The sequence below is a fragment of the Psittacula echo genome (assembly GCF_963264785.1).
Source record: "Psittacula echo genome assembly, chromosome: 3".
NCBI lineage: Eukaryota > Metazoa > Chordata > Aves > Psittaciformes > Psittacidae > Psittacula > Psittacula echo.
Genome location: NC_137736.1, coordinates 62,382,212 through 62,398,070, shown reverse-complemented (window position 1 = coordinate 62,398,070; position 15,859 = coordinate 62,382,212). Strand labels below are relative to the sequence as shown.

At 39.3% G+C, this 15,859-nt stretch overlaps 1 protein-coding gene across 1 annotated transcript; it reads left to right on the top strand.

Moving 5' to 3' along the window:
* Window positions 1-469: 469 nt before the first annotated feature.
* On the top strand, window positions 470-14,390 carry FHL2 (four and a half LIM domains 2; the record flags this gene model as incomplete). The annotated part of the gene is made up of 5 exons (XM_080613171.1): window positions 470-640; window positions 7,451-7,625; window positions 10,818-10,987; window positions 12,618-12,804; window positions 14,239-14,390. Exons 1-5 carry the CDS (start codon window positions 485-487, stop codon window positions 14,388-14,390), a joined length of 840 nt encoding a protein of 279 aa, XP_080469297.1. The 5' UTR covers window positions 470-484.
* Window positions 14,391-15,859: the final 1,469 nt, after the last annotated feature.

Genomic DNA, 15,859 nt, shown 5'->3' with positions numbered 1-15,859 from the left:
TGCTCAACAATCTATGCATGACTAAAGTCTACCAGCAATGCAAACCTTTTTCTTGCCTTATGGAGGAGATGTTGCTCCTTCTGAAGACTAGCTGGCTCATCCTTTTAATGTATTTGTCTCCCTCCATCCTCTACAGAAATAACTTCTTGGTTTGGGCCTATTGGTCAAGTCCCATTCACAAATCCTATGTGAATTCTTCAAACGCAGGCTTTACTCCTCTCTCATCTCTAACACTAGCTCTGGTCAAAGAGGAGTTCACTGAACGGCTAAAGTAGATAGACTATTGTCATTACCTAGCACTGCAAAATTTATAGTCCAGTTTCTTCCTATTGTGTTCATTTATATGACTGAAAGATTACTTAAAATTGAGGTAAAATATGATAAACTAGAACTGATATATTGGGAGATTGGGTCAAAGGTATCTCAGTCTGACCTGTGTCTATTTCTGTCTTCATGACAGGTTAGCTGGACTCCAGACACCAACATGACTGAACGCTTTGACTGCCACTACTGCAAAGAGTCACTGTTTGGTAAGAAGTACATCCTGAAGGAGGACAGCCCCTACTGCGTGAAATGCTATGAAAACCTTTATTCCAACACCTGTGAGGAATGCAAAAAACCTATTGGTGCTGACTGCAAGGTATGCCAGACTTGTGTCTTGTTACAGAAACCCTGACAGAGTAGCCTGGATACGTAGCTCTGAGTCATGGTGCTGGAAAGATCTAGCTTAACAGCTACCTTGGGGTTTCCTGTGGTGGGAAAGCATGCTTTCTGACCCCCTGTATCTGCTTTTCACCACTTCACATGGCAAACCCTTCTTTAGCAGGCATGTTAAGGAAGAACACCTCTTTCTTCCTGTAAGATATAGGATGATATGATGTTAGAATATATCTCTAACTCATTAGCAGAGTCCAGCTGTACTTGGGGCCAACTGGGATCTGGAAAGGTGGCAGAAACTGGTTTTGCCAAACTTTGGGTCAGAGCCAGCTCACTGCTGGCTTTGCAGAGATCACAGTTCAGTGGCAACAGTTCAGTTGCCATCAACAGACAAGACATATCCAAGAACATTTGCCAACTCATGGACCACAAAAATCTGGCTAATGTTGACCCAAGCAGTAAGTCAGAACACAGAATAATTATTATTGTAAATACAGTGGAGTATAACTAGAGATTGGAAAAGACAGAAAAAAGGCCTCATTTGCCTGAGCTATGCACTGCTGCACCCCATGGAAACACCTACCTGGCACAAATAAGGTGCCACCACCTGCATTTCTTTTAAATTAACCAAAACACCTAGAATTCATATCAGTTTTACTCTGACTGAATGAAGGCAGGTGGTATTTGAGCCATCCAGTGAGGTGTCTGTTGGGCTGATACAGACAGACTTCATCCAGTATACATCCTCCTTGCACAAAACTGACCTGTTCAAAATTGGCTGAGAGTTTCACTGACAGAGTAAGTTTGCATTACAACAGCAATTTGCAGTGCATGGCCATGGGATTCTTGAGTGGTATGAGGAGGTCTGACATTTGATTTCCTACATTGCTGATCCATATCTCTAGAACCACCAATCAGTCCCTATTGCTCAAACTTCCACTCTATCACTAGTTCAGAGATATAAAAGCACATGCTTACTCAGACTGGGAAAAATAAATGTCTCATATCTTCCAAACTGATCTATCCCACCCTATTGGCAAATCAGCAGGAAAGCCCCTTTCAGAAGCCTCAAAAAGGTTCAACATCATGACAGGAAACTGGCAATAAATTGTAAGAGGGTATAAAACTGCCAGCTTTCCTACAGCTCATAAATATTCAGATTAGAGGAGAGATACAGCTGGCCTGACCCGAAAAAGCAAAATATTTCTGCCCCATTCCAGAATGTGCTTTTGTTTTAAAGTCTCTTTCTAATCCCCTGAGAAGATATTTCCATGCGTTGAAATGCAAGAATTTAAAAACTTGGACCAGCTTCAACAAATCTTGGACAAAGTGTCCAGGAATTAATCAGGCTGAACTTTTCAACCCAGATTTATGGATTTAGGGAGTGAAGGTGCTATCAGATATACTGCTCCTCTGTATTTTTAAGCAAGACACACTATAATAGCAGATAGGAAAAAAAGCCTCTAACTGTCTGCAATATAAGAATATCTTATATAGGTAAAGATTCAGACCAATATGTGGAAAACACAACTGAAGAAGATTCTCAGAAATCTTTAGCACCTAGGATAAAGATTTCTTTAGAGAGCTATAAAGTGCACCAGAAACAAATGCATCTTTTTTGTTTCTGTGATTGCTGATACTTGTAGCTCTCCATGCCTTATGCTGCAGCTTTTGAACCTGTTGACCAATTTTAACCAAATCCTGACAGATGAATAAAAGATGCAAACTTAAATTCCTGCAAGTTTTCTGAAAAAAAACGTGTGGTTTGGTATAAAAAGAGGTCATATCAAAGTTCCCACTGAGAGGAAAACTAGAGTAGTTTTTCAATGGAAGTAATAGATTCTAGCGAATACATTTAAGACAGCCGTTACGAGTGCCTCTATATGACACTATATGACAGAGCATAATTCACTCATGAACGCAAAGGCACAAAAAAAAATCATGTTTCTGCTCATCATTAAACTGTATATATACATAGATATATAAATACATGAGAAACATTCACAGACATATATTCATGTATTTTATTATATATCTTTTTACACACTGTGTTTTCCCCCGAGCAAAGAAGATAAATTGTACTGTGTTTGGGAATAAAACCTGTATGTTTACTGCAAGTACAAAATAGACTCCATATTTATTTGTATGTTCTGACATAGCCTTTATATAGCTGTAAAATCTCGAACGAAAACCTAACAGAGTGACAGCATTGTCAGAAAGGGTCATGTTCAGGTCTATGCATCTGGCAGGGGCACCCACCCTCACATCCACATGACAACCTGCAAAGTACTAGGTAGCACCTACCTCAGATCCTCAGTCCCTTCTTGGCCACCACTGTTTCTCTGTACTAAGAGGTGAAGTAAGAACCCAGCTACGGTTGAGATGCTCTTAATTTCCCTCCTACAAGCCCTTCCAATTAAAACTAACTACCCTATAGCTGAAAGGGTTTACACCAAAGTAAAACTAGTGTTGACAAGAGGACAGCCACTTCTCACACTACTGTAGTGTATCAGCACTGGTGCCTAGCATCAGTTCACCTGAGCTGAGCTTAAGCTTGCTCGGACACTACTAATACTCCAACTTTGACAGCACTGGGCTCTGAGAGGATCATACTGATGCCAGGTTTTCACCTTGTGTTTTAGCTATAGCACAGAGACAACTATCTGAGGAGAAGCTTTCTTTGAATTCAAATCAGGGAAGAATTTGCTTCACTATCTTTCTATGATAATTTATGGATAACTTTGAATGTAACTGAGTAATAACTACTTTGTTCCGTATTTTAAATCCTTTTCTTTTTACCACCACAAAAACCTCCGAAATGGCAATATGTGTCTGAATGACAGACACCTTTGGACTAAAGCCATTTCATTAACTGTAAACAATTCTAGCTGATATTTATGAAACTTTCACAGGCAGATTAAAAGCTTCATATAGTGAGTGGTAGGAGGCACTGGCAGGCAGTATGAAGACACGATGCCATTTTTCTTACAGCCATTTTTCTTACAGCTACACATTATCCATATGCAAACAGGTTCTAGTAGAAATTTACTCTTTCTAAAAAGAATTGGCCTTTCAATGCCTACGCCCCTGGTGAATGCTCACAAAACCTAGAGCTTCATACTTCTCTCTGGAAATCCATCCATTATGTTTTCATTTGCTTAACTGCTAAAGTGTGACTTTTTGTTGATTTTGCCTTTTTTAGTTGTTTCCTTGCAGGCCTTATGGTACAGAAAGCATCACAAATACAAGCAATAGCGACAGTAATCCAGTGTTTAAAGCAGTCCATAAATTGGCCTTGGCAGGCAGGAGGGGGTGAAAACCTCTGCAATATGTGAGAATGAAATTAAGAGTGGATTGTGAGATAAGCCTACTGTTTCAGCATGCAGGAGGCCAAAATTGAATCAAAAGGGTTGGTATTACACATAAACTAAACAAAAAATAAGGCCTTTAATAATGTGGATCAGGAAAGGGAGAAAATATTTGGTTTTTTAATTCTTAATGTTTAAACCCTGTCTTGAGTTACAACACTCTTGCAGTATATTACTGAATATCAGACTAGTTATTATGAAGTGGAATATCAAAAGAGGGAGATACATTTATCTGTTCTTATATGCCTAAGTGGATAGGTTCAGCACAATGGCTACACAGGACCTCCACTTGGCCCACTCTGTGACGTCTGTTTCAGAAACATCCATCATTAAGTTGGTTGTCCCAGGGAATGCTGAGCTGAAATTCTCAGCTGAGGCTAAGTCTCAGATCAGGCTGAGAAAAGCACCCATTCAAATTTGAGCAGCTTCAGCGATTGCTAATTTATTTTTCATCTTCAAATGAAACCAGATAAGGGAAGCATTATCTTCCATGTTCAGAAGAAATGTAACTGTTCTTCCTGCAAATTCTGTTGCAGGATTTATTGTAGATCTGCAGAGACAGGCATTGCCCTCCTCCCCTTCTCTTTTCACTAGTAGCACATCTGGAACTGGTCTGGTGCTCTCTGCACTTTGACTGCAAAACACTCGTAGAGGACAGAACACATCCATGAGCATCTGTATAGGCAGACACCCATATGGAGCACCAGGGACTCATTTCCCTGGAGCTGCGTAAAGTAACTGAGAAATCATGCTTATCAATATTTTACAGATACACTGCAGTAGACCAAACTATATTTTCAGTCACCTTGTTACACTGACCTGAGAACAATCATTAGACAAAATCAGGCTTCCTTGCTTCGTATGTGACAGATTCAGAGAGAGAAAGCAACATCATAGAGTCATAGAATACCAGGTTGGAAGGGACCTCAAGGATCATCTGGTCCAACCTTTCTAGGCAAAGCATGACATAGATTAGATGTCCCAGCACCCTGTTCAGTGAATCTTAAAAGTGTCAGAGGTTGGGGAATCCAACACATCCCTGGGGAGATTATTCCAATGAGTGATTGTTTTCATTGTGGAAAATTTTCCTCTAGTGTCCAGTTGCAATCTCTCCAGGAGTAACTTGTAGCCATCACTCCCCATCTTTTCCATGTGACTCCTAAAAACAGTCTCCAATTTTTTGTAGCCACCTTTTAAATATTGGAACATGTTATAAGGTCTCCCCTAAGCCTCCTTTTCTCAAGGCTGAACAGACCCACTTCTCTCAGCCTTTCCTCATGGCATGCTTCCCAGTTCTTTGGTCATCTTTTTGGCCTTTCTCTGGACTCTCTCCAGCCTGTCCACATCTCTTTTTATATAGCGGGGACCAAAACTGAATGCGGTATTCCACGTGTGACCTGGTAAATGCCAAGTGGAATAATGACTTCTGTATCTCTGCTGGTGATGCCCTTGCTGATATCACCCAGCACTCTGTTGGCTTTCTTTGCCAAAGCAGCACAGTTCACTCATATTGAGCTTGTTGTCCACCAGGACCCCCAAGTCCATTTCCACAGACAAAGATTCATTCACAAGATGAATTTTGGATATAAAACCAGCCTGTAGAATATTGCAGAAAGAGGAAAAAGGCAGCATATAGGGGGGAAGGTGGGAGGGAATAAACTGAATACACACTGTTACAAGAGAAAGAAAACCAGATCTGTTGTCATTCTACTTTCTAGTTGGCAAAATTCACATTTTGGAAAACTGTTGGCTGTAGGTCGTATTTTTCGGTTGAAAATGTTATTCCCCTCTGAGATCAGATTGAGGCTATTCAACTTCATTTAAAAAGGAAAAAAAAAAAGTAAATAAATTCCAATGAAGATTTTTTTCATTTTTCTCTTAGAAAAGATACAAATTTGGCAGTAGAAATTTGTGTTGTTTCAAATGAGTTAGCTGAAATGGATAGACAAGCTGAATAAACAACTGTCTGAAAGCTTTAAAGGAGGAGCTTTAGATACTTTGTCGCTGAGTGCAAGCTCAGAGATGAGACACCATGGGTACCAATTGTTACAGTGATTTAAGAGATTAGGTGGGTAGCACAGACGTCCAAACAAAAATGGTTAATTGCATGGTCAAGTTCTGACTGAAGTTACTCTAGTTTAACAAGTTACCGCATACCAGCTGAGCTAGGCAAAACTATTTCAGCGTTCGTTCCCTGTTAGCTATTCATGAGAACGAGGCTCCTGCAGGCATAAGGTGCTGCTATTTTAGGTTAGCCTGATACACAGTATCTTCTGTTTGCTTTGGGCCAAGATTGAACATTTGGAGTTACCTGTGACTGTACTGACTTAGAGCAGCTTAGGCCTAGTTGTGTTTGAAGACTACAAGATGCTTCCATTTTCACAATTAAAAAATCTGATGATCCAAAACTCATTCTTTTCCTTCAGTTAACCAGATTCAGCGCTTGAAATTAATACATAGTGATCTTGACCTACAACCTGAGAAGCTATTTCTGCTATGTTTTTATACTGCCCATTCATGACAATACTAGCCCCTTACACTCCCACCTCAAACCAAAGCCTATATATTTTGGGGTAGACACCTTTTCTTTATAAAAAGATCTAAGCTCCATTTTCTTTGAAGTCCAAAGACAGTTTTCAAGTGTTACATTTAATTTAAATTTTAATTATTTTAATTTAAATTTGTTTAGATTTTAAGAGGCACAAATCATCCCTTCAGGTCACGATTTTTAGAAGGACTGGTTTTTTTTTAAATAATAAAATTCCTACTGCAGAGAGTTTTGTAAGTACTCAGATGCCCATGCTAATCCTTTGACCAGAGTGTTCTGAATCACTGTCTGCAGGTACAATGTAGTCTCTCATCTTTCAGTTTGATTCATACTTGAAATATATAGGTAAACCAAAACATGAGAGCCAAAAATTAGTTGTAGTGAAAAAAAAAGTAGCAGAGATCAAACCAATTCCATCATTTGTGGAATCTGTTGAACTGAATAAATACCAGAAAGCAATTGGGAAAAGGATTTATGTCCAGTAGTGAAGAGCTAGAAGGAAATGACATAGAAATTAGCAACAGCTAAGACAATCAGTGGAAGTCTATTATGCCTATAAGGTTAACAACTTTAAATCTGACACAAAAGTGGAGCTTTATTTTCAAAGTAAATACCTAACTGAAAATAATTGTTCCTCTGACACATACAAAAAATGAAGGTTACCTTGAACTGAAAAAGGGTTAATAGTTGTCATGAGCTGTTCTTGGTTATCAGAGCAAAGTAAGTTCACCTTCATGAGAACATTTTGTTTTCTTGAGCTGTGTGAATTAGCCTCAGCTCCTGGCTGTGGTTTGGATTTGGATGTGTTTGTATTCCCTGAGCTTCCAGTTGTGCAAACTATTCATTCCACTTACTCCATGGTTTTGGATTTCTACAGGATCTGTCTTACAAGGACCGTCACTGGCACGAAACCTGCTTCCACTGCTTCCAGTGCAAGAATTCATTGGTGGACAAACCTTTTGCTTCAAAAGAGGAACATCTACTTTGTACTGATTGCTACTCCAACGAATACTCTTCCAAATGTAATGAGTGCAAGAAGACTATTATGCCAGGTTAGGATGCTCACTTTTTGGACTAAGAAAAGATTAGACTAAATATCAAGCCCAAATTCAGCAACATTTATAACAAATGTTTTTCCTTACCTCTACCTGCTAAGTCATGGTGAACTTTGTAAAATACAGTTGATGGTGCATTCCAAGTCATTTCCGTGACCAGAACACATAATTTTCATAATGGAACAAGACAGAATTGTTCTTCACATGAAGCAGATTACTCTCGATAATTAATATTTATTTCATTTAGCATTTTTATCAATAGGATTTATGATTTTCTATAGCAGTATTCATTACAAGGCTTTTGATAGATTGACAATTAAAATTGATCTCTCTGTCCAATCCCAACTTTGTGTTCTGTCCTGATTGGCTTCCACTGCTTGAAGATCAAAAGCAGCTTGCAAATTTAACAGCTTGCTTAATTCACTATTTAGCTTTCTATGTAATTACTCTAAGTTTAGCTTCTCCCATAAAAAATAAAAAATTGGTCAAAGTGCCTCTAAAATCTTTCTTGAGCACAAAGATATGAAGAAACAGGAAAGAGCTATTTTCTTTTTCAACATATAACATGAGGTTATGGTGATAGATTGCTAAAACCTCATCTGCTCATGTCAATAAGATAGCATTCTATGATGATTTGAGAGCTTAAAGTGGAAGGAATATTGGTCCAGAAATAGAATATTAAAAGGCAATTTGAAAAATCCACATACATGCTCCATAACAATTACTAGCTACTTTTTCCAGTAAATTTTTTCCTTGGCTGGTTCTGACATTGGTCATCTTAGACAAAAGCTAAAACCCACAACATTGTGCATCTAAGGGCTTGATGATCAAATAGGACATATAAACAAAACAACAATGATATTTAAAAGCAGATGGCCCTATCCATTCATGATTGAGTTTAGCACCTACTTCTATTATTCCATGAGCACCTGGTTTTACTGATGCAGCACTAACACCTGACATGTTTGGAAGTAGCCAGTGCTAGTTTTAAAGCTGGAACTACATAATCGTATATATTTTTAAGATTGTTCATCAAATTCACCCCCATGATCAGTGAGCTTATCTACCAAATGAATCTCTTTTGCCTATTATGCAAGCTATAGATTGATATGTAGTAATGGACTGATATACCAAGAGAATCCCTTCTTCTTTTGTAATCTGAAACAAAAGAAATCAATTTTTATGAAGCTTTGCAATCACCAACCAATCTTTAGCTGCTTACTCACGGTAGCCATGATGTCACCACATTCAGAGACCCATATACCCAACTTGTATTTTCTGCTTACACAGCACACCATGTTAGTACAGAAGCTGCATCAGAGCACTGTGTCCACCAACTGAAGTATAATTCATTTTGAAAGAACCAGCAAGTGGTTGGATACCCTTTATGGAGATGGTTAATGCTACACTTGCCCTTTGCTTTGCTCCACTAAATGTACAATTTAGATTTAATAAAGCATTATCATGACATGCCCATTAAATACTAAAGTAATTACAAGCCTGATCTTTATGTCCTTCTTCAAACTAAACTCCCACTGACTTTAGCAGCTAACAAACAGGGCTCACCCTGCCTTGAGTTTCAGTGGCAACACAATCCCAAAGAGAGAACAGCTAAAAATGTGAAAAGAAAATTATAGGTTATTAAAAAAAAAGCAACCCTACATCTCCTTTTTCCAGCACATTATTCCTTCAAGGGCTGATTTAGTTCACCTTTGTATGATACAGAAAGCTAGCAGCACAGAGAGGGCATAATTCTTAAAAAGGTGTGCATTAATAAAATGACAGAAATATTCATGCATGTAAGCATCATGCAGGAAGATAATTAACAGTTCCCTTATGCAAGTCAGTTCTTTACAAAAATTAAATAAATTAAAAAATCCTGCAGTACGCCTCTGGGCAGAATTTAATAGGACAAAAGTAAATTAAAAGAAGAAAAATATGCAACTAGTAAACAAAGAGGAATTAATGCTTCAGAAGGGAAAAATGGTAAAACTTCACCCTGAAGTAATGGGGGTGTGGAGAGTTGGCATCAAAGGACTTAGTGTGGTTCTTCATCATTAGCCAACACGATCAGCTTGTCAGTCTTCCGAGCACTTGATATCATGTTTGCTGCTACAGGCTTCAATAGTAATGCAGAACCGTAGAAGCATCATTTGTTTGCTTTCCCTTCTGGCCTGTATCAAATATTCAGACTTAAATGGTACATAAGAAATTACATAGTGTGCAAATAAATCTGTCCATATTATAGGGCATCTCCAGTTCCCTGGAAGGGGTGAGTCCACCTGTCACACAGTGGGCTGAATCTGCAAAGCACAGTATCTGTACCCTAAAACTTCATTCTAGACAAGTTCATTCAGCTCCTAGCCACCATACCACTTTTCTGCTTTTCACAGAATCACAGAATGGTTTGAGTTGGAAGGAACCTTAAAGCTCATCCAGTTCCACCCCCCTGCCACAGGCAGGGACACCTTCCATCAGACCAGGTTGCGCAAAGCCCCGTCCAACCTGGCTTTGAACACTGCCAGGGATGGGGCAGCCACAGCTTCTCTGGGCACCTGTGCCAATGTCTCACCTGAAAGTTTCAAGAGACAGAAAAACATTTATGATAGGTGTTGCAGAGCTGGAAACCATTGCAAATTTATAGTGGACCTCAATGAGGGCAGGAACAAGGCCCTACAACATATATGAAATAATTCTTTGTCTCAGACAGTGACTATGCTTTATTGGGAAAGGGAGGCAAGAAGGTTGCAAGGAATTAACCAGGTATCTTGCAGGTGTCTGAAAAAACAAATAAAGAGAGACTTGGAGTGAACAAAGTCAAACTTTGAGGAGGTATGGCCTTACCTTCACTCAGCACTAACAGCAGCTTTTATTGCTGTCTTGCTAATTCCTCAGAACCTTCCTGTGCATTAGAATTCATTAGTAACTCAAATAATACCACAAAAGGTTGTCCTAAGCCTTCATTATTAGCAGTAAATGCTTCTGTTCTTCACAGGAAAATAACCACTCACTCTTCAAAAACCAAAATGGTACCAAATACCATGCAAAGCTGGTAGGAACATGAAAAAGGCCCCTCTGTCACAGCAGCACTGCTTCTTAACTGACAACCAGCTGGCAGGCAAACAGGAGGTACAAACTGCATCTATCTCAACCAGAAGTGGTTCAGTTGATGCTCTGGTCTCATTACAGGTACTCGGAAGATGGAGTACAAGGGCAACAGCTGGCACGAGACCTGCTTTATCTGCTACCGCTGCCAACAGCCTATTGGGACAAAGAGTTTCATCCCTAAGGACAATCAAAACTTTTGTGTACCATGCTATGAAAAGCAGTTTGCCATGCAGTGCGTCCAGTGCAAGAAGGTAGGGCTCTTATTTTACTTACCTAAAACCTAAGTGACTGAAGTCCATCCAATTTTACCTCCAAGCAGGTAGAATGCCTTATTTCCATGTGTTAAAAGACTCAGAATCAACTGATTTCAAGAGATAATTTCAGTTCCCATTCTGCACCAGGCACAGCATTTACTACAATGAGAATTCTCTTACTCAAAGACCCTTTGTGTTGAAAGCATAAGAACACATTTAAAAAGAAAATAATTCTGCAGTGGAATAACTTCATTCGAGTATAACCCATCATACACCTAAGCATTTCAACTGGAAGGAAAATAAGCTAGCACTGATAATGTGTTAATATTCTAATGAAGTTAGATAAGCATTACACAGATAATAAGACAGAGATAAGCATTACACAGAGCAAATGCTGCTCCTGAAATAAACACTATAAGCTAAATATGCTCAGGAATATGACTTTCTAGGCTAAGGACCTTTTATTTGTGAGTTTCCTAAGCTCTATACACAAGCACTGATAAGAATTTTAGAATCCTTTCCTAAAAAGAATCATTAATTATGGAACTAACAAATCCCAGTTTCGTATGGATATACGCATAGGCAATCAAAATTATGGCTATACTCACAGTAAATTCCCTTTCCCACTGCCAGTATTTCCTTTGTCTTTTTCTGTGTGCTTCCAGCCACCGCCTATGCCCAACCTACCCAGACTTTCTTCCATGTGTGCTACCTGCTCATTTGCCCTCCCAGTCAAGCAAAGCTGGAGTCTGGTCGCATACCACCTGACCAGAAATAACTGCATCTTTGCTGCTGCACAGGCAAAACCAAACAAGTAAAGGCAATTTTTCTTTCAGCCTTTGACCTAAAGTATACCTAATTACCTCCTATCCATCCATTAATTTTCTGAATTGGAGTTTCATATCTTAAAGCCTGTCTAGTGTCCCAGTTTAACCACATTTGAGAACAGCCTCAGAAATACTTGTGAAAGAGGCAAAGACACAGATGAATACAGATACTAGGTAGAGTGATCACACAGAAGCCTGATTCCTAGGAAATCTCCCTTTAGGGAAGAAAGGAAGAAAACTCCAACTGCCCAATTTTACAGCTTGCTTAGGAATACTCAAACAGTCAAAAGAAGTTCCATCTGTCTAACATCAGGAGGGCTGGTTTCGCAAATAACTTGTTCTAAGAGAAAAAGTCCAGAAAAGCACAGGGTTCAGCTAAAATTTGAAATAAAGGTCTTTGCCAAGGAAAACAATAGGGAAGTTGAAACACATAAGGTAGTTCCTTCACCATGAAGAATGTGACAGGTGGTGAAATGAATCCTAGCACATGCGTATGAAAAGCAACATACAAAAGACTAGCTTTAAAAACAAAGAAATAACTGAGAGTGAGATTATCCAATATATGGAGAAGAAAGTACTTCGAGTATGGGACTTCTTTATATAAATTAGGAAATTATCATAAAACACTTCCACGATTTTCTCAAGGTCAGCTCCAGCCAAAACGATGATTTTGCTGCTGTTAAGCCTTCTTTCCCTCCTTCCACCCACAAAAACCTCATTGCCCTTCCTCTCTCCCAAATCAAAGATACAAACTTGCCACCCTCAAGAAAACACTTCTTGTCTTGCTTTCCGTGAAATAGGCTATCACCACAGGAGGTGTCACTTACCGAGAGCAGCCGTGGCACAAAGAGTGCTTCGTTTGTACTGGGTGCAAGAAGCAGTTATCTGGACAACGCTTTACCTCCAGGGATGACTTTGCATATTGCCTGAGCTGCTTCTGCAACCTCTACGCCAAAAAGTGTGCTGGATGCACAAACCCAATCAGCGGTAGGTCTCTCATGGCCAGTGCCTTTAAACTTTGTTTGCTTGCTTTCTCCCAATGAACAGCTTCTCATGTTAAAAACAGTTCAGTCGTTCATTGTGAGTAACCTGGGAAACTCAATACACTGTACAATTCACATACAATATAATGTGTGAAATTAAATACTTAAGATGCCTTTCAAATGCCTAACAAAAAGAAATGGAAGAGGTCCTTAAATTGAAGTTTCACACTTACCACCCAATTTTTACGGAACATGGTGGACCTACAGCAACACAGCTGTCCACGTAGCGGGATACGCATGTTCTGTACGTCATTCCACTTGTGTTCATGAAAGGGATCACTGATCTCAGCAACAACAGTCCCTTTGCCAGAAGAAAGTGTCCAACTGGCTTATATCTCATGCTGTATTTCTAGAGGATTTCTACCCTGACTTTTTAGGACAGCAACTGAGACATCACAAGACTTTTAGATACTGCTTTCCAGTATAAAAGTACTTAAAGGAGCAACTGCTTAGAGCTTTCCTGCAAAGCACCTGGCATAAAAATATAACCTCATGTAAGAAGTAATCAGCACTTAACAGTATGATGCATACAGGCCAAGACTGCAAATCTGACTTGTGTGTGGACCATTTTCTCTTCACACTACTCTGCCCTTGTGCCTGTCCCTCACTAACCTATGCTTGATCACATAGCTCCTAGAAAAGTCAGTGTGTAACACCATAGGTACTGTTTTCTGTTTGTGTGAAAAGAGGCATTTCCCTCTTGAGTATTGCAGTCCTTTCTATAACATGCTGTTTCTTTCAATAAGTTGCTACTAAAGGCAAAACAAAACCAAACCCCCTCTCATCAGGTAAGAGATATGCCCAACTAAGTCTTTTCACTGACTTCCAGCTAGTCCTTCTAAAGCATCATATTAAAATTGTTTGCCCTTTCCAAGGTTAAGCAAGAGATAATTACTACTAAGAGACATTTGTCTCTTTTTTCCCCCTGTACAATTTCAATACACCTCATGATAACCTCCACAGCCTCACACTCTTCAGTGCTTTTTGCAGTTTTGCTAACCTGCTTCTTTTCTTGAGGCACTCTTCTCTCAAAGCTGGGGCTCAAGTCATGACACAACCTGTGAAGACTTTTTTTAATGATCTAAATACATTTTTACAAAACACAATTGACTGAAGACACCATAAAACACTCAGAAAAAAACTATCAGACTTTTGTTCAGGGGCAGTTGCTCTCCTTTTCTGCTGTATCACATAATGCCATACTTTGAAAGTCATACTTTGTACAGAATAAGGGTAGCAAAACAGGCACGGCAACAAATAGATTTTTTCACTGCTGTATGTCTCCCCTTTGATACATGAGTGTGGTCTGAAACAGCACCACTTGATGACTGATGCACTATTCTTTTCTTGTAACAGAATGCTTTTGGTTTTCAAACAGGACTTGGAGGAACCAAGTACATCTCCTTTGAAGAACGGCAGTGGCATAATGACTGCTTTAACTGTAAGAAGTGCTCTCTCTCGTTAGTGGGTCGAGGCTTCCTCACAGAAAGGGATGACATCCTTTGCCCCGAGTGTGGAAAGGATATCTGAAGATCAAAAAAAGAGGTGGGGAGAGGGGAGGAAAGCCATGCTTGCGATATAGAGTCTGAAATATACAGATGTTCAGAACTAGCTTTGCCACTCTGACTTTCGCTGTACTATTAACATTACTTAACCTTTTTCTCCAAACTCTCCAAATCTGGAGGGAAAACAACTTCAAAATTCCTAGTAGCAGTGGTGTTGTTCAAGATTGCTACAGCTAACCAAAACTAATGCAAAACCCAAGACGCAACATCATTTGGGGGTTACTGACTTAACATACTCTTTTTTGGTTTTGCTTTTTGTTTTTCCACTCCATATTCCAGTTACAAGCAAGTGATGTAGTTCAAGGATTACAATGGCCACATACAATGCATTCATAGATGGATATTCAGGGTGAAACCCTCAGCCCACTGAAATCAGTGGCAAACCCCATTCAATTTCAATAAGGCTGTGGTCTCACCTCAGTGTCCTCGAGCTGTGTCACCAGTGTGTGCTGTCAAGTGTGTAGAAAGACCGTGAACGTAGAGGTTGTTCAATGTACAAGGATTTGTGCCATGCAATGAAGAGATATAACGATAAAACAGTTGAAGTGGGAGTGCTTCATAACAGGTACATATTTTATTGCATGACTAGCTGATCATTGTGTTAAGTACAAGTTCTGATTGAGAGTGTCAGTATTACAGTTAGTCAACATTACACTGCACATTGTATTTTTCAAAATAAAATCATTTAAAACAAAACAGTGATTGTGGTTTAATTGCATTTACATATCAGATATTTACAAATAAAATGCTTTCACAGTCTGAAGGAACACAATGCAAGAGACACACAAAACACAACCCTTTTTGCACTTTGTCATTAGGAACCTGTGGGGTTTAGGCAATCCTCAGATGGACCCTGCTGATACAACTGATAGTCTTCTACTAACTGAAATTAGTGGGAAAATTATCAGCAAAACTAAACAACTGTGTGAAAATACTTAATGGAATGCAGCTGATAAAAATGTGCTCATAGGCTCTAAGCTAAAAACCAAAATACATTTTTTCTCCGTCAAGACAGCTCAGAAGACATTTATCTTTGCAAAAGTCAGAAGTTTAACTTCTACGCTGGGGCATGCTTTCATTTTGTTATGTATTGCAATATGTAAATACCCTTTGCTCTAGCATCATTTCTGCTACATGTCTGCTGCAAAGGCAAAGTTCAGCCACAGCATGCTGGCAAGTCAATAAAATCAAGAGGAAACAATCCAAAGGAAGATTAACTCTCTTCCCCAAATAAACCTCAAGAAATCTGGCCATGTTACACCATGTATGATCCTGGTACACCTTCTGGATAGAATTCATTTACATCCAGCAAAAGGAGGAAAGTAATATGTCACACTTCCAATTGGAATCTTCAGATACGGAAAGAAGGATTAGGCATATACTTTGTGCGTAACTGGGTAGGAAAAGTTTGCTCCTAGTTCCTGTCTCCACTCT